The following is a 24,859-nucleotide window of genomic DNA, read 5'->3' as shown; positions in this document are numbered from 1 at the left end:
AACACCCTCCTTTCCTTTTTGTGTATAGAGGTGCATTTCTGGTAAATCAGCTTGGTTTGTTCCAATACAAGTACTTAGCCCATAATGCCAGAAAGGCAGTGGTGATTTTGAAGCTGCTGTTTGGTTTGATTAATCGGATAACACCCCAAAATTTGAGGAGCATTAGCCAACCCTGCTGAAAAAAACTGTTTCAAGTGCAAAATAAAAAGATGCTCAATGAAATCTAGAGAGAAAGAAAAGGAAAGCCTAGACATATTAGCCACCAATGTTTTAATTTTATGTATTCAACATTTTCTTGGAAATAACTAGTTTGTTTTGAATGTTTTCATCTTTTTAGAGACACTGATTTGTAGTTTCTATCCCATGAAAAAGCAAGTTGGCAATTATGTAAGATCATTTCTTTTTAAATCCTGTTTATTTTTCTTTTTAACATTAATTTTAATACCAGGAACAGACCTTATGAGCCCGATTTTCAAAAATTGCATACAATTACAACTGTACCCACAAATCTGCTATCTGAACTCACAAATGGCCAGTTGCACATTTGTATATGCAGTCATGAAAATTGCATATACAAATGGGGCATACAATTGTATATGCATTTTGTGCTCTTATAATTTTGAAAAAAATCAGGCCTTTTACAATTTGCATGTAAATTATACCTAGATTTATTGTAAACTTGAAGCCACAGAGTGCTTATAAACCAAACAAATTAGATTTTAGAGCAGTAGTCTTATTTTTTTGCTATGTTAGGCAGAACACCAATGTTCCATTAAACAACGGCAACAATGATAATGCTCTGTCGCCAGATACTATTTTAATTTAAGAACGCTAATCTGAGAATATGGGTTTAATTTATTTTGTGGGAAAGAAAAGAAAGTTATGTTCTAACCATCTCTCCCTCCCCAAAAAGTAGTCATGCTTTTGTTCTTTACTGATTACTTTGTAGGAATGTTATAGTTACAATATTAAGGGATAATGTAAAAAAAAAAGTTTCATTGGTTATTAATCATATTTTAATTTAAAATAATGTAATGCAGTCTGAAAAAATGAAACATTAAAAAATGTCTAGCATGAATACAAAAGCAAAACATTAACTAGAGAACAGTTATTTTACACGAATGAGTAAATCATACGTGGGAGGTTCTATAAATACCCACTTGATCCTCAGCATTTGGGGCTGAGCAATAATGGATTCTATTTGTCTACACAAAGCAGGTAACCAGATCAGAAAAGAGTTACGGTTCCAGAGACACATATTACTTTATTTTGTCTGACCTTAGATAGGGAACAGAGGACTATGGAAAGAAAATGAAGGAATATAGCTGAGGTAACCTAAGAAAAGGCGTTTCCCATCTGAACTGTACAGCATTAAAGCACATTCAGGTGTGAAATGAGAAGAAATGTGAAGTCAGTGATGAAATTCTGTAATAGATGAATATATCTCATATCTACCTACATTACCTAGTCAAATATTTAGAACTGTAATAATACTTCACACGTATATACACCTTTGATCAGAGATTCTCAACAGAGATGAGTCAAGAAAATGCTAAAAATACACAGTGTTACCACCAACTTGTCGTGAAAAACACGATTTTTTTAAAAAGTTACCTTTTTCTTGAATAAACAAATATGTAATTAAGTTAATTTTATTTTGTTTTTGCCAGCTGTTTGCTTGAAGCCATCAACACCAATAGAGACAGGCACATGCAAGTTAGCACAAATAGTCCTAAATCTTTACTGCTGTCTTTACAGTAGCATCAGCAGGCTTGGGTTTGTTTGTTTGTTTTTTATACATAACATCTATCATTAGGTACCTGGGTGCTATAGAACCTGAAGGACAATAATTAAAATTGGGATAAGCCTAATGGATGAGAGAGAAGTAGCCACTATAACGAAATAAAAACCCAAAAGAGTTGGTAGAAAAGGGAAGACAAAATGCTTAAAGATTGATTGAACCAAACTATCCCGCCCAAGGCCTCAAAATAAAGCTTTTGAAGACACACTTTCTATATTACTTCATAAACCTCACAAAGCAGATAATTCCTTCTCATTCACCCCAGAACCTTGCCAGCATGAGTAAGGCAGTATAGCAATGGTGACAGATTTGGCATGCCAAGGCTCAGCACAGAAAAGGATTTTTGTTTTTTTAAAGTTCTTCCAAAGATTTAAACCTTAACCTCTTTGCTTAACCTCTTTTGCCTCAGTTTCCCTAAGAGAAGGATTTTCCTCACGCACTTTCATAAAGTATTTTGAGATCTAGAGATTAAGTACAGTAATGCATTTTCTAGAGATGAGGTACTACCCCACATACTATATAGATGCACAGATTAACTAATGACAAGGTTGCAAAGCCACATTAGTGTTATTTAACATTAGGAGCTTCCTTGGCATTCAATGCCCATTAAGTTAACCATATGGGGGGAGGGATAGCTCAGTGGTTTGAGCATTGGCCTGCTAAACCCAAGGTTGTGAGTTCAATCCTTGAGGGGGCCATTTAGGGATCTGGGACAAAAACTGGGGACTGGTCCTGCTTTGAGCAGGGGGTTGGACTAGATGACCTCCTGAGGTCCCTTCCAACCCTGATATTCTATGATTCTATATAATTGTGCGTCCTACACCAGTTAGTATAGTGTGAAGATAAGTGGGCAATTTCCTTTTGCTGAAACAAACTGGCCAAACACAAAAATAAGGGTAAGACACCACCAAATGCAGCCAGTGCAACTGTATTTAGAAAGCACAGCTCTGCTCTTCTTGGAGAGCTGCTTCTTGGTCTGCAGACTAACTTCCTTTTCTGAGACTGTGGTATAAGAGATTCCTCCTCCCTGCAAAAGTTACAGACTCTGACCAAAATGACAAGTATCTGATGTACTACAGCACTTTCTACATGAAGAACATACAATATTTTAATGGAGCACTGATGGCTATCGAGACCTGAAATCTGGCTGTATAAATACTCGCTGAAAAGAGATCTAATAGCTGAACTACACTGGGGGGTGAATAAGGAGGAGAGTGTGTGGAAGGACAGGAGCAAGGGTATTAGTGTGTGGGGAACAGTTAATTGTTGCTTAAAATGCTGCTAAATATTACACTCCTGATGAGGAGTTCCATATATAAGGATATTTTTCAGTATGGAAATATAGCTCAAGTAGACTTTTCTATTAACTAAAACAGAATCATATTTACATATACTGATCACTTTCCAAAATCCAATAATGACTCCAGGTTACCAACAATTCATACTACTCCTCATCTCTAGGATAGCTGCATTAGGGAAAAAAAGATTGCAGAGATGTAGCAAATAATTTCTTCCAGGCATAATGTATTTTTTTTTAAATGATTGATTATATAAAGGCAGTTTTATATGTTATGTTATGGACAGGGGATTACGGTACATTTAATACACCCTTTCAAGCAGGTTGCAATCACTGGAGAGAGTGGTGTCCATTTGCACCATTGTCTGGAAGCTGACAAGATCATTTCAATCCATTAATTTAGCAATAACACAGCACATAAGATTCAGGGAGAAAGAGCTGACCTATATTATACACAAATAAGGATGCTCAGTCTCTTACGCCATTTATCTTTATGAGTGAGGCGAGAATGAAAGAACCACTCCTGAATGGTACAGTTTTAAGTGGACTTCTTTTCATTCTTATGAGGAGAGGGAAAGTAAATGAGCAACCAGTGTATTGTGTATACAACACACACACTTTTCCTCCTGTTTCTCCAAGGTGAGAGCACTCAAGACACCACAGTTCAAGCTTCATATCTAGTCTGTTGCTCCCTATCTTGGCATGGAGTGAGAGGCAGCATACTCTGATCTCATTTGACATTGCAGCAAATCTCTTGCTGATGCAGAAGCAGCATTGACATGCTATGCAGGGCGCACACATTCAGCCCCAAGAGAAGAACGGATGCTGTAACGCCAAACCCCAAAGAGGAGAGGCAAATCAAAGGCAAAAAAAGGCAAAAAGGAGGGACATGTTTGGAAATCCTCTAGAAACACAGTTCCTGACAATGCCCAAAAAGCAGAAGTCAAAGGACCAAACTTAGCCTTTGTGTAAACTCCATCTACTTTACTTGAGAAAGAGCTCCTCACACTATGGCTGAAATTAGCTCAAAGTGTCACATTATTCTTGATGGCAGTGCAACAATAACATGGAGAGGAATCAGACATTTCACATGAGAGTTAAGAGAGTATAGACATTGATACAACTTTGTATTACATGGTTGATTATTCCCATTACTGCATGTTTTGGCTAGAACACAAAACCAGCCAGAGCCTTGCACAGTGCAGATTCTTGCTTGAGTAATGCTTAGGCAACAGCCCCACAGATGGAAGAGAAAAAGAAATGGTAAGAACTCAGCAACGTTCACTTTCCAGTACGACAGTTCATTTTTCAAACAAATAGCCAGGTCCCTCTTAACAATAAAATTCAGATGAGAAGGGGGCTGTAGGAAGAAAATAATATGAAGAAATAGAACTTAAGACTGTGGACCTTCAGTAGCTTCAAGATGTTCCCACGATATTCGCTGCGTTTGTTAAAAATACCTTCAATACCAAAGAGTGCAACTAATCCTGTTAAGTAAGGCCAAGAAAAATATGCTCCACTCAAATAATTATATTGCAAAAAAGGATTTCCATCAAGAGATATGTTTTGCTTATGGGACTCTCTGGAATTATAAATACTACATTTATAAAATAAGACAAGTCACTGTGTTCACAGCCACTGCACTTTACGGGCAGCGAGTATCATTTCTTACTTGGAACTATGACTGTTAAACTGGTTTCAACAAGTAACTTTTTAAAAGGCAAAATATATTGTTCAAAGATTATGTCAACATCATCATTCTATTCTCCACAGGACTGGCACTGCTAATAAGGTTTTTTTTTTCCCCGATGGTTTTATTTTCATCCTGTTCTCCAAGGATAAAAGCTATTTCACTCCACAGAGGAAAGTGTAAGACTGAATTTAGTACTACTTCCTCTCACCACTGCAGAAGGACTATAACTTACCAAAGAAAAAGGTATCACACTTTAAGGATACTTTTATCTATGGTCTTTAGACCTTCATCAACTGTCATGTTAGCCTTTTCATGCAAACATTAAATACTTCCCAAAATACTTGCATCTTACTGAATATATAAATATGGTAAAATGAGTTTACATAGAGTTATCAGGCACTGGGATGTCTGTCAGAATGGGGCCAAGACAATGGAGAAGACTGCCCCTTTCTGGTATATTTCTCACACTGTACCCCTATTATCTGATGACACACTGGGAGATCAAGGAACAGAGACAAATCAGAAAGCTAGGCGAGGCCAATAGGGGAAAACAAAGAAGAACAATTGTGAGTGTTAAGTATTACAGGGTGTTCAATTTACTGCAGGCCAGCATGACTTTGAATAAGTAATTTACATTCACATACCATCTTTCACCTAAGGATTTCAAAAGCCTTTGAAATAATAGTGTGTGTTATTTGACAGGTGGGAAAACTAAGGCAGAGAGAAGCAAAGTGAACTGCCTAAAGTCTTATGATGAGTTAGCTGCAGAATTAGGGATAGAATCCATGCCCCCTGATGCCTCAATGAACAGGGCCTAAGTGTCATTTTCAAAAGTGCCTCAGATATTTTTGAAAGTTTTACCCTTTATGCTTGTCATTCTCATTAACAAGGGAATCATTTCAGAATGTGACATAACAGGATAAGTTGCTCCAAGTAGTCTCCACCACACTTTTATTGGAAAAGCTATTGGGGCTGTTAATAGCAAAAAGTCACAACAAATAATTTGTACTGTAATAAATTTACAGAAAGGAAAGCAAACACCGTTACTTTCTTCTCTCCACTCCCTTCCCTCATAAAACCAGTTCATTAACACTTGGAGACTGACAGAAAAAACAACTCAACTGTCTGCAGAAAAGCAAAATTAAATCTATACATGTCAAAAATGGTCTTGTAATTTGGCTGAAGAATCTATTTTAGAGATTAATGACTCAAATTGGCTGAGGAACATGTCTTCTGATATAATTAAGGATCATTATTTAGCAAAAATCATGCCTTGATAATGATGATCCTGGCACATCCCCAAACCTTCATTCCCTCTGGGGTTATGTAAACCCTGCAGAACTGTAAACAGAACTTCAAGCACAGTTACTGATCGGAATGCAAAACAGAAGGGGAAATGACTGTTTGTTTTCTCAGCAAAGGCCAAGGAATGTAAGCCCATTTCCTCTGCACCTCTTTCCCTGCACAGTCCTCCCCAACCTGAATCTCAGACTGCCTTGGCGATGAAGAGATTTCATACCAGCTTATCTACAGAAGACTCAGCAAAGCCTCTTGATCTTTTACGGCAGGGGTTTTCAAACTTTTTTTCTGGCGACCCAGTTGAAGAAAATTGTTGATGCCCACACCCAGTGGAGCTGGGGATGAGGGATTTGGCATGTGGGAGGGGCTCAGAGCTGGGGCAGAGGGTTGGGGTCCGGGGGTGAGGGCTGCGGGGTGGGGCCAGGTATGAGGGGTTTGGGGTACAGGAGCGGGCTCCAGGTTTGTGGGGGCTCAGGGCTGGGGTGCAGGAGGGGTCAGAGCTCTGGGGTGGGGCTAGGGATGAGGCATTTGGGATGCAGGAAGGGGCTCTGGGTTTGGGGGGGGGTTCAGAGCTGGGGATTTGGGGCACAGGGTTACCCCAGGGGCTCCCAGTCAGCGGCACAGCAGGGGTGTTAAGGCACGCTTCCTGCCTGCCCTTGCACCGCGGACCACGCTGCGCCCCGGAAGCAGCCAGCAATAAGTCCGGCTCCTAGGCGGAGGCACAACAAGAGGCTCCCCGAGGCTCTCACCCACAATGGGAGTGTGGAACCAGACAATGGGAGTGTGGAACCAGTGCTCGGGGCGGGTGAAGCACGCAGAGCCCCATGGCCCCCTTGCCTAGGAGCCGGACTTGCTGCTGGACGCTTCCAGGGCACAGCACAGTGTCAGAACAGGTAGGGACTAGTCTGCCTTAGCCGGGCAGCACCACCAACAGGACTTTTAACAGTCCGGTCGGCAGTACTGACCAAAGTTGCCGCAACCCAGCACCTTACATTCCGCGACCCACTACTGGGTCACGACCCACAGTTTGAAAACCACTGTTTTAAGGGACAGCAGACAGTAGACGTTTAAATCTATTTGTTTTTTCAAGTTTCAACCTAATCCTTCACAACCTTAACAGGAGTTATGTAGAGGTTATTAGTCCCACTGAGAACTTTTAGAGATTGTCCTCCAAGAACTTCAAAGTCTTCATCATCTCTTTGGCCACATACATACAGGCAAACAAGTAGAAATACTAGTCACTTAACCTCTCTCTAAATCTAAACCTCTAAACGTAATAGGAAAAACACTGTCAAATGATGTTCTTGATACTTGCAAAGCAGTCACCATGTTAGCCTATTGTTCCTTAGTCTGGTAATCAGTAAACAGGATGCAGTTAATTTATGTACTTTGTTCTTGGAGAAACGTTACCATCACCAGTGCAGCTCCACCAGTGAAAGAGCTAGCACTGACAGAACACAGGCTCATAATGATGGTTTTAACACCATACTGAAATAACGTTGTGGAAAAAACAGTGGAGTCCCATCTTCAGCAGTGTTCCCACTACCACCACCACTATTGGTAGTGGAACCATGGGAGATTTCCCCCGAAAAGAAGTCTTTAAACAGCCAGAGAAGACAGTAAGGCAGGTAACAGGATTCAGGCTTAACAGGCATGCTATAAAGAAAGATGGAAACATGGAGACTGAAATATTAGCATTTCATGGACTTCCGGCTGCATGTAGAAGTCCTGAGACTGCCTCTGGTCGCAGAAATATGCATCCAACCATTTATAGAGTTGCTATCTTTAATCTGGCCTGAAACTAGTCTCTATTAGCTCTGCTCCCTTTTAATCACGACTTTCTTCCATTCACACACTGTGACCTGGGGCCAAACTGCATTGAGTAAATGAATGCTGCTCAATGAAAGATTGACAGTGAAACACCTCCATGTCCCAATAAAATGACCAATTATATGGCTGTAGTACTTGAACTGAAATACTGTGCCAACAGTCTCTGGTGTCAAGAGTTCTGATTCAATGCTACATCTATATGCTGAAAATTTTAAGACCTAAATAAACAAACATCAATTTCACACCAAAACAACAATTACTGATTCAACACTCTCATCCTCTGAAGTGACTGGAACAAAAGAAAATAACCAGCAATATAGTTGCATATGTGATTTTTTTAAGGTCAAGCTTAACAAGAGTAAAAATGGAAGACATAAAAGTAAGGGATCAGAGACCAAACTGTAGGAGTATGGAAACTGATGGGTACAGCCTATGTGACACTTTCCCTGACTCATCCAGGTGTGTTCAGGTAAAGTAGGCATCTCCATCTTTCCTCAGAGTTGCTAAGCCTTGACCGATGGTCTTTTCTCCCGCACTCTTTTAGAAATGATTTTTATATTATAATGTAAGATCTAAGATCAATAATAATTATTCTGTGTGAAGCAACAAGGTCTGACATTGGCAGACCAGGTGTCTGCTTATGCCAAGGTCCCGGTGTCTCAACTGAACTCTGACAAATACATAGCTGGCATCAGTCTGGCTCACCTACACATTAATATTGTTAAAATAGGCATTAGAATTAGAATTATTGTGTTTACTATTTAGATTTTATTGAATGCTTGTGAGTTGCTGCATGCATTAATCTCATTTATAACATCTGTAGCCCATATTGTAAGGTAATATTTGAGTGGTTGTATTGTAAGCCTCTGTGACTGTGTAAATCACCAGACAGGAGAAAGACATTAATGAGTACGAAGGGCTGATCTTCAACAGAAGATGTTACGTCCTTCCCAGCAGGAAAGGTTCATCGGCACCAGACAGGCTATTGTAGGATGTTAAAGGGGACAAAAGACATTTGTTGCTCTGCCCCCCATGAAGCTAAGTCATGAAAGTGGATTCTTCCCATCAGCTGAATTTGCAGGTCAGAGTACATGGCAAGAGGGGGATAAAAACCCCAAACAAAAGGAATTTGCTATCTCTATGCTGCCTGAGCTCCAGGGAGCAAGGTTTTTCTAGGCATAAGCAAGAGATCCCCAGCTCCTTTACTTGGGTAAGCCCTAAAGGTCATAGAAGCTTTTATTATCCATAAACTCTATATCACCTTATGAAATTTAAGATTGTAAGTCATTTGTGTACTAATGTTTACCTGCTTTACCCTTGCAAATAACAAATTTCCTTTCCCTATTTATTAAATCTTTATATAGTTTATTATAGGATTGGCCACAGAAGTGGTCTTTGGTCTGAGATCTAAGGTGCAACTGACCTGGAACAAGAGACTAGTCCTTTGGGACTGGGAGTAACCTGAAAGTAACAAGAATATTGCTGTGTTCCTTGGTGTAAGGGACCAACTATCACAAAGGTATGTTCACCTGGGTGGCAAGACAGACCCAAGGAGACTGTGAGACTCCATGTTTAGAGAGATGACGTGCATGAGGTAATATCTTTTATTGGACCAGCTTCTCTTGGTGAGAGAGACCAACTTTCGAGTTTGAAGAAGAGCTCTGTTAAAGCTTGTCTCTCTCACCAACAGAAATTGGTCCAATAAAAGATATTACTTCACCCACCTTGTCTCTCATATCCTGGAACTAACATGGCTACAACAACATTGCATACTCCGTGTTTAGGTTATTATAGTGCCTGAGGAGCTTACCCTTAATAATTGGTTAGTGAAATCTACGCATAGATTTCATAGCCAAGTTGGGATTTGTGCCATGGTACCTAACATTCTGCCCGGAGGTTGGTACTCATGCTCTCAAGTCATTGCAGTCAGCATTACAGAAGGTACAAGGGGTGCATTTATTTTAAATATTTTGTACAGACCACACACTCTGCGATAACATGCATCTCATTTAGAATAGCAATCTTAACTGTGAACTATCTATCCTGAAGTCTTATTTGAAAGAAACAAACAGAGCTATCACAAGTAAATGAGTGACTGTTTAACCAAAAAGCAGGAATCATATTTTAAGAAAACAAACACTTCAGTTGCAAATGCAAGATATGCACCTGCAAGCAAGGAATTGTGTACACACCACACACTATATACAAGTAAATGCGCAAAATGCAATTAATTTGCATTTAGGTCCCCCACATTCTTCAAAACTAAACCCTTAAAGTCTTTTGCCCATGACCATTAGATGACCTGAAGTGCAGAAATCAGGAGAGAAAACTATTCTGCAGCCAGTCTAAATATTCAATTTCACTGTTTTACTGCACAAATACTATTTTTTCCTACAGTAGGAGATCTCTACTGATAGATCATACAGATATGGATATATGTATCATTTAATTACAGGTTTTGTAATGAATCAAAAGAGAAATTTGTTACAATGCATTCTTACCTCAGCCTCTTTCTGCTGGAGGATTCTATCCTTGTCTACAACTTCTTCTTCAACAGGCCTACCAAACACAAACATACATCATACAGGTTTCAGAGTAGCAGCCGTGTTAGTCTGTATCCGCAAAAAGGAGAGGACAACTTGTGGCACCTTAGAGACTAACGAATTTATTTGAGCATAAGCTTTCGTGAGCTACAGCTCACTTCATCGGATGCATTCTGAAGTGAGCTGTAGCTCACAAAGGCTTATGCTCAAATAAATTTGTTAGTCTCTAAGGTGCCACAAGTCGTCCTCTCCTTTTTACATATCATACAGTGTAGGCATGGAAAAGGAAAGCATAAGACAGACATGGAAGAGAAAAAGTACACACAGTCTCTGAGAACAGATTCAAGGCTCACAGTTTGGGCTATACAGAGAGAACAAGATTGACTGCATGCTTTCTTACAAGGGAATGGATGAGAAAGTCTTGTTGCTTTAAGAAGCTATACTAAGCAGCACATTATATTGTCTAGCTCCTTCAAATTTCTTCCCAACTAGATTTCTCACTCCCATCTTCTCTTTCTCCTACTGTTTCATACAAGAAATTTCCTGCACTCTCATGCCTTGTTCTTTCATTTACTGCAATTGAGACATTTTCTTTATCATCCCTCCATGGTACCACTGCAGTAATAAAACAAAGCTATGGCATAGATACAAAATGATGTCAATTTTCTTTCTTTTTGAAAATAATGGTTGGTAATTAATAAGCATTTCAAAGTAAAGCTGGGAGAGGAATAGGTTGTCTGTCATCAGGAAGATGCGACGCCAACAGATATGTTCCTCATACTAGAAAGAAACGAAGCTTGTGAAGGGCACAAAAATTTATGACAAATAAAGAAAGTGACATCAAATGGGTTTAATTAAAGAACGGTAATGAAACATGCTAAACTGAAATAAGGAAGTGTGGAAAGGATGTCTATCTAGCTGTATATCCAATTATTACTGAACAAGGCAAAGTAAAATAGAAAGCTTAAAGAAAATATATTCCACAAACCCTTGGCCAATGTGTCAGTCTTACATTAAAAAGTGAAACACCATCCATCCTGAGCTTCACAGGCTGGGTCTCCGTTTAATAGCCCCAGTTCCTTACTCTTATTATTTTTATAGGGACTATTAAAGGGGGGAAACCCCCACCATATTTACTATCCACTATTTCTCTATGCATTTTTAGATTAAAAATGAGGGGAGGAGGAAGGAGAAAGGGTATGCAAATGGAACCAACCAAGCCAGTAATTTGTAGCTGTGGTATTTACCTAGCTGTCATTCTTTATTAAATGATCCCTGTTAAAGTTATTTCCAGAAATTCTCTAATGGTGCATTTCAGTGCTGCATCTCAGAAAAGAATGGTGATCTAAAGGGAGAGAATGGCAGGGAAAGAGAATCTGTCCAATAGCACAAGTGAAAAATGACAGAATCAACAGAAGCAAAGCCCAAAGGAGCTCATACTCACTTGCCCGTGCGTTTTAATCTCTCCGATCGGAAGTTCTCATAGTGCAAATCTTGAGTCACTTCCTGCAGGTCCTGCATGTGTGTTCTGGAACAGGTAAAAGAATAATATTTTACATTTTTTGCCAAACCGTTAATCAGCCTCTTCAATTCACGGTTTCTATTACATAAATCACTATATTTGGGACTAAATCCTAGATAGAAACAAAGGCCAAGTCCTCCACCCACAGAGTAACTGGAACATTAATACCCACACCATGGTTTGTTTGTTTGTTTTTTTAAATGGGGCTTAAATTTCTCTCTTCCTGATAATTACCTTCAAAAACAAGAAAAATTCTGCTGTCCATCATTGTCCACTACTTCAGAGGAGATGTTTGCAGTAATCTCCAAATTGTAGTAACCCTTGCTTTTGCCTTATGTTTAGTATTCAAAAGATATTTTAGAAACTATGTCCTAAAATACAGTTTATAACTTCAGACTAGGTAGAGCTCCTTAGCAACCTCCGAGAACTTTCAGCTCTCAGAACAACATACATCAAAGCTGACCACCAGAGGGCGATCTCTGACCAGCGGAGGCTCTACTTATTGCACTAGGACTCCGCACTGAATTTCCAGTAACAGAAAAGTTACCATAATAAACTTTCATTTAAAAAAGCTACATAGCTAAATTATACATACAAGGTATAGTCCTAAATCGGGTTTACTGTATTTAAATGGCACTTTCTAGATTGTCAGGGCTTAAGACTTAGTCTATCCTGACCTCTATCTTTAGCGTATTTTAAAAATACAAATCAATGAGAAAAGTTTCGTCTTCCTGCTGCAACACTCTACTTAAAAGAAACCCTCAAACTTACAAGTTACACTCTGACCCATCAGCGCATGAGGGATATAAAAAGACAGAGTGGTACAAGTGAACACTATACAATGTGAATCACAGCAAACAAGGGTGGAGTTTTTGAGAGTGTAGAAGTAAACTAAGCACAGCAGTACAGATCAGTGAACGGGAAGAAAGGAGAGAATGATTCTCCATGAGTACACTCCTAAGTAAGTGCTACCAAACAAGAAAGAAGTTGTAACAGGTTAATTTTAAAGCACACTGCCATCATTCATCACAAAGATGTAACAGCATAGCTGTCAGCCTAATGTGAGTCAAACTGTAGACCACTCTCTCGCTGAAGATAATAAACACTTAAAAGCTTTCTGACCAAATTTAGCACTGAAAGCAAGGGAAGAACAACACTGGCTTCAGACCTGTCTAGTGCAGGTGATGTGCAAACTCCCCCTTATGTGCAACTATGCCAAAGCAACTTGATCCATACCTTCAATAGCCCTGTGCTGTTCCATTACTGGACCTCCACTGAGCAGAGAGTGCTAGTCATGTCCAATATGAATTTGGATTGACCTTAGCCCCACAAGTGCCCATCTAAGATGATGACAATATGATCAAATAAGAGAATCTCTTATGCCAAGAGTCTTTGTGAAAAAGCATTTGGTGACATATAATTCATGGAGTGAGGTGAGGGGGTGGTTATACTATTGTTATGCTATCTGAATTAAACAGATGCAACAATTCCTTTATAAAATGACAATATTAACAATGATAAATCCAAACGCACTGTCATGGGCTATGATTAGTATTTGTAATTTGCACTGAGATAAAGCCTGGAGGCCCTTAGGCCTCAGTCCCACTAGCTCTTCTGCACAGGTGGACACTCGCACACCCAAGGAGCCATGTGCAGGACAATGGTCTACGTCTGCTACAGTAATCTTTAGGTATTATAAAGATGCCAATGAACATCTTAAAACATCCTTAAACTACACTGCATGGAAAGAAGCAAAAAAAAGTGAAACGTCAGTCTAAGTAGACTTAAACTCCATGGTATACTACAAGCCGTCTTGACCTGTGGAAAATTTTCTTTATGCTCCAAATTTTACTAATAGCTTAATTAGGCCAAGCAAGGATGCTACAGATAACCAATCAACTCTTAAAGTTAATACAAACAGCATTTTGTTAAAAACCCATCACAGGGAAGTAAGCGGCAAAGAAGTCATCACATATACTTACTTGTAATCATCACACAGTTAAATGTACAGGATGCATTTTGTACATCATTGTTCCTTGCTATGGGCAAATGAATCCAAAAATAGAGAAAGCAAAAGCAATATGGCTAGAATGAAATGAAGTCTGTGTACATAAATGAAAAAAAATCCATCAAAGGCACCTCCTGATTCAACAGATACGTAATGCCAAAGATTAAACACATGCCTTTACTTACACCAGCATTGTGCGCAATTTAAGGAAGTCATTGTGCTCTGGATTCTCAACCTCAACCACTCCCCAAGGGTAAAGGCGACCTCGGATTTTTTTTCCTTTCACCTCAATAAGTTGGTTGGACCCAATAACAGCAAAGGGAATGCTAGCCTAGATGAGACAACCGAGCAAAAGCAACGTAAGTTCTCGAGAAGCATAGAAATACATTTCAGTATTGAAGGGAAAAGGCAAAAAAAAGTTACCAAACCAATGTGACTAAACCCGTTAGCATCAGAGAACAGAACTTTGCCTAATCCTATACCCTATGCTGTACATAACTCCTCAGTATTAATAACTGTAACCTTGTTGTGATCAGTTTTGTCTTCACACCTGTGTAAAGGAAAATTATTTACAGGTTGTTGTTTTTTTTGTTTTCAGTTAGAACTCTTATTGTTTTAGGAGCTTTTTGCTTTTGTTGAAGCACAGGTCACGTGTGGCCTGTCATCTGACATAAATAGCCCATGGAAACTTGCCAGTTACAGTAGAAAAACAGAATAGAGAGTTAGGATGATGGATAACAGATAGCTAGAGACATTCACAGTTTAAGGCACACTGTAAAGTGTTTATGCAATGATACCTGTAGCACAAACATGAGTGACTGAAATAAATTAAGATCTTCATTACTGATTTAGTTTTGTGAGAGGCAAGAAGTGAAGTATGACAGTCAGTCAGATACCTTTGCCTCGCTCTCCTCTGATCTTATTTCAAATTCTGGATTAAGTCAGAGGATTGGCATCTCATTCTAGCATCTAGTGGACATCTGCCTACATTTTAAAAAGTCAAAATCGAGCACCATTGGACTTCAGAGAATCCAAGACTAGAATCAAAGGGAGTACTTGCAAGGTCAAGACTGAAGTGCTTTACTACAGCTGCATGGAAGCAGTTCATGTAATATTTGGTTCTAAGGAGGACTATCATTCAGTTCTGAGAGAATAAAGTCACAAATTTTCAACAAATACATTATAACTGAATATAATATCTGTAAGAATCCTGTAGCTTTATAAAAACTAGTTAAAATAAAATGATCAGTCTTTTCAAATATCAAGTGAAGAACTCACCTTCAGAACCCTGGTCTGTTCTTTGAACTCCTCATCTTCATCAGAATCTGCATCAGGCAACTGGTAAATCCTAATGCCATGCTCAGCAATCTCATCCAGAACCTGAAGAATTGGGGAGGGGGGGAGCCCCCACGGGAGGTGCACAAATTGGAAAGAGAAAGATAACAATCAAGTTTCTATCTGGCTAGAGATCCACTATAGGTTTTAAGTAGATATCTTTGATGTACAGGTCTGCCATCCAAATTCTCTTATCCCCAGAATAGGAAATCCAGAGTATGTTTCCTACTCTTAAATAGCTTGACCAAGCAACAAAGTAAGTCATTAAAACAATTTACATTTGGTCTTTGGTTTTGTATACTTACCCACCTGGTTATTACCTGAAACTGTTTTAGCTTCATTGGTAATCTGCTTCTACCTTAAAACTTCCATTGTGATACAGTGTTGTTGCAGCCGTGGTCCCAGGATATTAAGAGAGACAAGGGGAGTGAGGTAATATCCTCACCCACCTAGTCTCTACCTTAGAACTATATATTCACATTTTATCTCCCGTCACTAAATGGAGGCTACCTGGACTTTCAGTCCACAAATAGCTGAAGAAGGACGGCACAAAAATAGGTGTCCATTTAGAGAGCAGTAGCTTGAGGTATAGGAAACTAACAATTGGGAAATAATTACACAAACTTGAGAAGGCTGGAGGAAATCCAAATTAGGCTTTGTAGGACTTTCTCACACAAATTTCATTTTAGTCTGACAAAATTATGTCTCCATACTTGAAAGCACTGAAGGGCTTTGTTAATTAATGTAGGTTCTCTTTTTGAGCAGGGTAGGAAACACACACTGATGCAGAGTGTCAGAAATAAACTGAAAGAAAGAGTTTCTGAAATTAGCTTTCACTGAATTATTTACAATTTTAAAAAGCCAAGGGCTACAAAATTACAAATGGTTAAATATGAATGACAGCTCTGCCACCTATGTCCCCATTACTCAAGGGGATCTAGATTTGGGACATCAAAGTGCATGGTGAGATATTCTCAAACTCATTTTACTGTATGTTTATATCATGCTGGCACCCAAATAAAATAATTAAGCTTAAATGTAAACAAGCTGATTCAAATAGCTTCTAAATTCAGTAGTTTATATGGTGACAGTTCACTGAATTCAAAGTATTAATTAAAAAAAAAAAATCCTGCTGTTACCAGGTGATTAATCAATGGATCTGAACTTAACTTCAAAGAATTCAGTTTATTAACATACTAAAGTTGGAACTCATCACTTGCTATGGATATTAACCTTATTAACAAAAAATAGCACTATATTCTTGCACACATCTTTACCGAGATTAAGAGAGGCAAGGCACCTGCCCCAGAGAGTTTACAATCAAAGATAAACATAGGTCTTAAACACCAACAAAGAACAGGGGTATTGAAGAGACAGCAAGAAGTTAAAAATAATACTACCTATAGAACAAGCAAATCATTAACACAGTTGGAATGTATACGTACTGCCCTGCCTCTCTCTGGGAAGCAGGAGCAGACAACACACAAGTAACAGTCAATGGTAAAAAGCAAGGACCAGAAGTGGATTTTGAGGAGATATTCATTACTTACAGCTTCAAAAAATAGCAAGCACAGATCATGTGTGCGCATCCATTATATATTTTATATGCTATATATTCAAAAATGGAACAAATGCTAAATTAAGTTTTATATCACCTAATCTGTAACTGTAATTAAGTCCATGTCCCACTTAGAGGATTTTGAATTACTTTCTCCATTTTAACAGTGAAAGATATCCTCACACAATTCTCCTTACTGTAACTAATGTCTGGGATTAACAAACACTAATCTGTACTTCTGTATACATACTTTTCCTAATGAAATCACTGCAGGGGTAAACAGCTAGTTTAACTCTAGACCTCTGGCAGTGTCAAAAGGTGATATTATTTAATTTTCCCTTCAAAACAGAGGAGAACACTTCCACTGTGATCCTATAAACTATCAAAAAAAAAAAAAAAAAAAGCCTGAAATGAGAATTTCCTCCTTCTATAACATTGAGGAGATTCTGTTCAGATAAAAGGAAGTGTGGCTGTTCTTAGCATCACTGGAAAGAACATTTAGCTCTTCGGTGGAAAGTCAGCATTCCATCTTCAAAGTTATCTTGGATGCTCCAGACAACCCAGGAACTGTGACTGTAGAAACCACCCCTCTGGTATTCCAGTGGCTGCAGCTACACTAGCAAGTCAGTGTCTGTTTAAAATAGCAGTGCAACTCCAATGGTTAAAGCCCTAGTGTAGACCAGGCTAAGGCCTCCACGTCAAGAAAGCAAGTTTTCACAACACAGTAGTAAAGCCACTGAAGTCCTGTCCACATAAGTGTTTACACTTTAATTAGCACTGATGTAACTGCACCAGTGTTGAAATAGGTACAAAATTAGCTAGTATAGATGCAGCTACTGAGTCCACAAGAGAGCTTGCTATGGAGCCTGCATCAATATCATTTGTTCCTATGAGTTTCTGTTATAATGGTACCCAATAAATCTGTTATAGGAGAAACTCTCCCATTCTACAGTTTTTATAATCCAAGTTGAAATGACTTTTAAGCTTTTTGTTAATCCAGGGTGGGGGCTAAGGGAACACGTACAAGCGTGACCCTTGTGTATGTACCATCCCTATTCCTAGGATCTTTTCTTCCTGTGCAGAGTGTAAACCATCATTTTCAATGTAAAATATAATGAACCTGAAGTCACAGCAGCTCTGCAGTACCTACATGAAGGTCCCCATACCTGCAACCTTCTACACTTTTAGAAGAGAAAAATATGCCGAATAAACTATATGCCACATTTTAATAACAGAATCTGAATATCTAAAGGGTTATGTCTTGGGTTTCAAATTTGGAAGTAAGGTTAGTTTAGAAAAATTGAAGTACAGCTTTCAATTATTTTATTAATTTTTTATTAGAAAGGGGAATTTTAAGTAAATTTCATTTTAAGAATCAAAACTAACTCAAGTCCACAACAACAGAGCAACTAGTTAAGAGGAAAAACATTTTGATGGGGAAACGTTAACCCCATTTCAACTGAAGACAATATATATATATATAACAGCAAGGGATACTAGCTTGGAGCCATATCAATCTAGAGGTTAGTACTGTTTTGCAGAATGCAACCCAACAATTTATTGGAGTTTACAGTATCCCCTAACGATGAGACATGAACAGCTGGTATAGGTGAAGCAGTACTGCAGTTTGTTGCTTCTACGTAGATGCATGGAAAAAGAAAGCACATTTAGCCTGAGTGAGATTTGAGAGATAAAAATGCAGCTGAAACAATAGAGGGAAAGCCAGCAACAAGGGGTGCTAGAATATATTACAGCTGTTAAACCTAGTGCTTTCCTGGGAGGAAAAAGAATTGCAATAAAAACAAACTGTATTTTATGGTTTCAACAATGAAACAGCATTTTGCGTCTTGAAATCTCAGTTTTATTGGCCTCAGGGGGTTCTGTGTTCCTACAGATTAGCATTCCCATGGGAAATTTAAAAAGTCAAAATACTAGTTCCCCTCTCATGAAATCATTCTTCTGAGCAGGTTTCCTTAGTGGCTTTGCATGGCACAGCTTGTGAAACCGCCTTGCAGTTCTTCCCACTCAAGAGTTTCTTTAAAAAAAAAAAAAAAAAAACCACAACTTTGAATTCCAGCAAGACAAAACAGGAATTACTCCAAGCTGGGTTTCCTTCACAAGGACCACAACTGATCTTTTAGCTTGGTTCAAAGAAGCAAAACAAAAACACTACCTTAGATTAATCGCCAAATGGCAGAGACATCTAAAACAATATCAAAGCTCCAGCAAAGGCAAATTTTGATTCTTATTCCTGATAAGAGATTTTGTAACTGAGATGCTTTTAGTTAGAACAATATACACTAGCTAGACTTTCAAAGCTTTGGAACCACATTACACATTTTACTTAGTTAAACCATTTGTACTGACCTTTGCCAGTAGACCAAAAATAATTAAAAGTTGTTTATCTTCTTAACCACACCATAACTGGCAACAGTTTAGGAGCCTCTTATGTTTTTATGGTAAGACCAGACATTGCTGTAATAACAATGCCCTTCAATATAAATCAAGGGTATTTTATAAGATTTGTTTATTAAAAACTATGTTATGCTACAAACTGGGAAGGTTGAATTAAAATTTAGATTGATGTGAAAGGAATATGAAGTGAGGTTTCATCAATTTACATCCATTCATTATAGGATAGTTGTGCTAGGACTTGCCTCTATTTGCCAGTATTGCAATAAAATATATATTTACCGCGAAACCTCAATCTAACGTCACTTAGGGGTTATGCTGAAAGCCAGGCAATCCAATTGAAGGAAGATCAGGAAATAGGTTTGCTTGCTGTCTGTATTTCACTGCAACTGCTGCTGGTAATACCCTCTCTGCCAGTACCTCATAATGAATGCCACATCACATGCATGCTATGTGATGCTCGACACTAAAGGGAGATCACCAAACAGTAGAGGAAAGAAGTGCTATAAAGAGAGGATGTTCAATCCAGGATACTGACAGCAATGACTGAATGACAGTCCTAGCAACTACTGAAACTTGGTTGGCATACATCCAGCTATGTTTAAAAAGAGAGTTGTTGCTTTTGGAGAAAGGGGCATGCATGCAGAACCTCTGCTTTTATGTCAGTTTAAATTTCAGTTGAAATATAAATGGGAGCAGAATAACCATTTTAGCATTGAATCTACCTTGTAATTTCAAGGAATACTTTAACATTACACACCCAAATCTGTATTTGGGCACCCAAATTTTAACTCCTTAAGCACTCAGCCTGCTGCCAAATGCAGAACTGGAAACTTTAACTCAGGTGACAATGCCCGAAAATTGGCTCCACAGAGCTCATCTAATGGGCCAGGGTAAACATGCTGAAAAGTCAAATTAGTTTAAAGATCAAATATCGTTTACATAAAAAGGTAGCTCCCAAAGGAACATACTAAACAGATAATAAACTCCTCTCACTCACCAGCCACCCCTAGTGCACACAAGCAGGGCTAACGCTGGTGTAAGTCGTACAACCAGATGTGTCTTAGAGGGTTGGTTTGTTTTTTTCTACAAAACTACAGTATTTAAAAGTCCAAAGGCTTAGACAAGACTTCTCCCCACAAGTTTCCTTTTTACTTTAATTAAAAGCAAATCTGGCTACCTAGATTTATGGAGAGTACAGTGCTATGACAGGCCATTTTGTGAGTCTCTCTCTCTCTCCCCATCAACGGTTTGGGGTTTGTAGTGACAAGGAATAGTGGTTGGATTTAGCTAACATGTGCTAGTTAAGCCTGACCTAAACTTAACCACTTTTCCTAGTCAAGACAAACCCTTGGTCCATCTTACAGAGAAAAGACCTGGACAAACCAAAACACCTGGAAAAAAAGATCCAGAACCCATTCTGAAGGAGTCCTGGAAAACATTCACGTAGATGCTCAAAATGCCAGTGTTCCCAACTACACAAGGAGCAAAAATTCTCCTGAATTTTTTTGTATGTTTTTAGGAGCTTTCTACTCAAACTATGGCACTGTAAAACCAACCCTAGCAGCCTACTGGCTGGAAAATCAACTCTTGGAAAGTCTTGGCAAACAGTATTAAATAAGGTAGGTAAATCTTTGAACACTGAAAGATTTACATTATCAGCTCTGTCTGGAAAACTTCCTTCTCCAGTACAGCCCTAAGTACATCCTGACATTCATGCAAACAAATAAGTGTCCTATTAAAAACTGATGCAGGGAGACATGCTTCTTTTAATAGCAATGAGGTTAGAGAACACATCTTGATAACACACTTAAAAATCACAGGGAAGTGCTGCAATAATCTTTTGGGGGACACACACTTCCCCTTGATCATTTCTACACTGTGGGCCAGATGCTCATCTGGGGTAATTTAGTGTAGTGCCAATGACTTCAGTGGAGCTGATTTACACTAGGTGACAGTTCGGTCCTATGTCTGAAATGTTCTGTGATTCAGCTAATAGTGTTCAACCTGGGTTTATTTTTATCTGGCTCCAGCCCTGTGCTGGTCCACATTTTTCTGACACTTGGGTGTTATATTTACCCTTCTCTTCAGCCTCTCTCTCTCCTTCAGTGTCAGAGTGTCAGCCTTGGCAATCACAGGGACAATGTTGACTTTTCCATGAAGAGCTTTCATGAACTCTACATCTAAAGGCTTCAGCCTACAAGAAGGAAAAAAATGCAACAAAAACAAATTAAACCTAAGGACTATTAAACATACATATTAAGTGGCAAGTATCAGGATTATTGCACTTGTACTAACAATATATAAGTAGCCCTTAATTCAAGGTATCTATGTAAACAATCTGTCTTGTAACTTTAAATGACTTGGCGCACTTATCTATTGAGCTGCTCATGTAAGGGTTGAATTGTAATTAAGTTTCCATCTCAATAATATGCATATTACCAGCTTTTGTGTTTCTGAGAATATTTACTCCTCCGTATTAAATTCCTACCGGAATAAGACAAAGCAGAAGGAGGTCATTAAACCCAAAGCCTGTTTTAATTGAGTTGGCTAACTGACAACTTGGGAAGTAACTCCATTAACATGAAGGTTAGTCTCCAAGACAGGGAAGTTACCAAATGCATGCTAAGGATAAAACACCCTAAAATATAAGTATTTATTTTCTTACCCATGCCCAAAGGGTGATATGAAGTAAAAACAGCAGTGGACTCTGTTGTCTATAATGTGGCGCCTGTTCAGACCACTCTCGTCGTGAAGGTATCTTTCAAACTGATTGTCAATATAATGGATGATTGTTTTGAAGCTGTGGTAGGAAGAAACAGAGGCTTCTTATACAGGCTCTATGTTTTTGGTTTTTAATAATTTGTGACAGCGAAGGGAGGAGCAAAGAAGGAATGTGTGCTCTGATTAACCCTTCTGAATAGAAGGATTCAGTTTCCTAATAAGAAAAGGAGGACTTGTGGCACCTTAGAGACTAACCAATTTATTTGAGCATAAGCTTTCGTGAGCTACAGCTCACTTCATCGGATGCATGTAGCTCACGAAAGCTTATGCTCAAATAAACTGGTTAGTCTCTAAGGTGCCACAAGTACTCCTTTTCTTTTTGCGAATACAGACTAACACGGCTGCTATTCTGAAAAAAGTTTCCTAATACTGTCTCTTGTGGAGCACTTGGACGATGAATTTTAAGAACTGTTCAGTGTGTGTGATACACAACAGCCTGCCCCCTAACTACTTATCTCTGGAGCAACTTTAAATTCACTTCTGTTGGGTGAAAAGGTTAACGGCAAGTTCAGAGACAAACTCAATGGTGAGACAAGACAAAGACAGGAACATAGGGTGGGTTTTTTTGTTTGTTTGTTTTAAGCCTGCTGACAAATGGCATAGCCAGGATATCCTCTTGATTAGCAGTTTGACAACCCTGACCTTAGAATCAGGTTTCTATAGTTACCTATAAAAATTCTGGTATTTTAGTCTGCTTGAATTCAGTCTGAATATATTTGAAAGACATGTGCTCAAACATCATGTGATTTATTAAGCTAATTTTTGCCACCATCCTTATGTTGGCAAATTCATACTTATCTCAAGGCAATTTAAAATATGCATTGGAAGAAAGTAATGGAATGTCAACCTACGTCTGATATGTTAACTGATACCACAAACAGTGGGTGAAAAATAAAATTATGGCTTTTTTTAAAAAAAAATGTATGTACTACCAAGCAGATTTATTGTTTTTGAACACCCCAATGTGTACTAGATGCCCCACAAAAAATTTAAAAAAAAAAAAAAAAGACACATTCCTTGCCCTTAAGTGTTAACAATTTAAATAAGTTTGGTGTGACAGCAACAAACAATGAAGAGAGGGGAGAGAGGCAAGGGAGCCCAGAGGATACAAACATAAGATTAAGCAGATACTTTGTGTCATGTGTACAATTTACCATTCACTTTTTCCCCACTTAGATTAACTTTAAATGTGATTTTTCTGTTGTTGAAGGGGGAGTGGAGGTGGGGTTTGAGGAGTTAGAAAGGAAGACAACAGTGAGAAAGCAGGGAGAGACAAAGGGAGGGAGAAGTTAAGTATAAGGAGAATGAAGGTGGACAGCAAGTTGGCGGAGGGCAAAAGAGTGGGGGTTAGACAATCATTGCCTGTTGCAAATGTAGACTGTAACAGGGAGGTTTTCTTGCTTTCAACCCTAAGGATCCTGAGCATCTGATCAGACTGAAGGCACAGAATCTATGGTGAGGTATAGCCCTTGTACACAGCCCTCTTAGCCCATTCCACCTCTTGGAAGGACATTTTGCTACCATTGGCAAATCTGTTATAGCTGTGCAAGTGTTGGTACAAAGGGATTCTAACTTCATTCAGGTCATCCAGAAGAATAGCCCCAGGGCATATCCCCTTTCACTGTCTGCCTTACCCTCATATAGAGCTTCAACTCTGACTTAGGAGAAAGAGGGACAGAATGACACTGTCAAGATGGTGCTGTCCTCAACTATCACCCAAACATTTTTATTCCCTTTTGCTCACAGAAGCAGAAAAGATTATCTCGGTCTACATGTCTTAGCTATAACAAACAAGCATAAGGGATATAATTAGGGATGTAAAAGGTTAACTGGTAAGCAACAGTCTTATCCATTAACCCACCTTAACCCTTAACTCCGGGCTGGAGTGGGCCCAGCTGGAGCAGTCCCAGTCCCATCAGCCTCAGCCGCACCGGCCAGTGGGATCAACCCCAACCACTTAATCAATTAACCATTTAAATGATATATTTGTAATTGTTTAAATGGTTAAATTTTTAAACGGTATTTACGTCCCAGGATAGAATTAACATCCACAGAAAAAGTTTACTGAATTGTTGGAGAATGACATCTAACCTTAAGGCTGAAAATATCATTATAACAACCTAAAACATGATATGAGGGACTGGAAGTAACCAGGGCCAAGACAGACTTCTCATTGAGAGCATTCTCCCCCACACCAGCTCAGTCACGTTTTTATACACACAGAAATAGAATTAGCAGCAAGTTTTAAGCTTTTTGATTTACTGGTTAACTCTCATACATATCTGTTTACCTGGCATTTGATGGGCATTTCTTGAATGTCTTATTATTTATGTTACTGTAAAACCTAGGTTACAATAGGAGTTTCAGGTTTGTATTGAAATGCAAGCAGAAGAGACGCCTCCAATATACTGTGGTATGCCTTCAAAACTGAAACTACAGTGACCTGGAAATACATGGAAGATGTAGGCGTCTCCTTTCTTGCACAATCCACAGAGAACCCATCTGTAAACTGATACCTTCTTTAGGTCAGTCATATTAGTAACAGAATTAACATGCATATTTCTATTGTCTCTCTCATTTGTACTTCACTGGTTATATATTTTGTTGTAGGGAAAGAACGAACGAACGAAAGAACAGAATCATAGAATATCAGGGTTGTAAGGCACCTCAGGAGGTCATCTAGCCCAATCCCCTGCTCAAAGCAGGACCAATCCCCAACTAAATCATCCCAGCCAGGGCTTTGTCAAGCCTGACCTTAAAAGAGCAGAGGAGTGTCT

At 38.8% G+C, this 24,859-nt stretch overlaps 1 protein-coding gene across 7 annotated transcripts in view; it reads right to left on the bottom strand.

Annotated features, from left to right (window-relative positions):
- LOC140898772 (septin-2) overlaps positions 1-24,859 on the bottom strand; it is a 61,173-nt gene that overhangs the window by 16,078 nt on the left and 20,236 nt on the right. For 5 of the 7 annotated variants that reach the window (XM_073313144.2, XM_073313140.2, XM_073313142.2 and 2 more), the window contains 6 exons: positions 21,967-22,101; positions 21,378-21,495; positions 15,272-15,373; positions 14,179-14,324; positions 11,908-11,991; positions 10,422-10,479 (listed from right to left, as the gene is read on the bottom strand). In XM_073313144.2, coding sequence (XP_073169245.1) covers positions 10,422-10,479; positions 11,908-11,991; positions 14,179-14,324; positions 15,272-15,373; positions 21,378-21,495; positions 21,967-22,101 — 643 coding nt within the window. Of the gene's footprint in view, positions 1-10,421; positions 10,480-11,711; positions 11,809-11,907; positions 11,992-14,178; positions 14,325-15,271; positions 15,374-21,377; positions 21,496-21,966; positions 22,102-24,859 lie in introns of those variants that run through there. The other 2 variants (XM_073313145.1, XR_012155092.2) reach the window with 2 other exon arrangements.

Source organism: Lepidochelys kempii, chromosome 15, assembly GCF_965140285.1.
Source record: "Lepidochelys kempii isolate rLepKem1 chromosome 15, rLepKem1.hap1, whole genome shotgun sequence".
In the NCBI taxonomy this organism is placed as follows: Eukaryota; Metazoa; Chordata; order Testudines; family Cheloniidae; genus Lepidochelys; species Lepidochelys kempii.
This window is presented reverse-complemented; position numbering and strand designations above follow the sequence as displayed.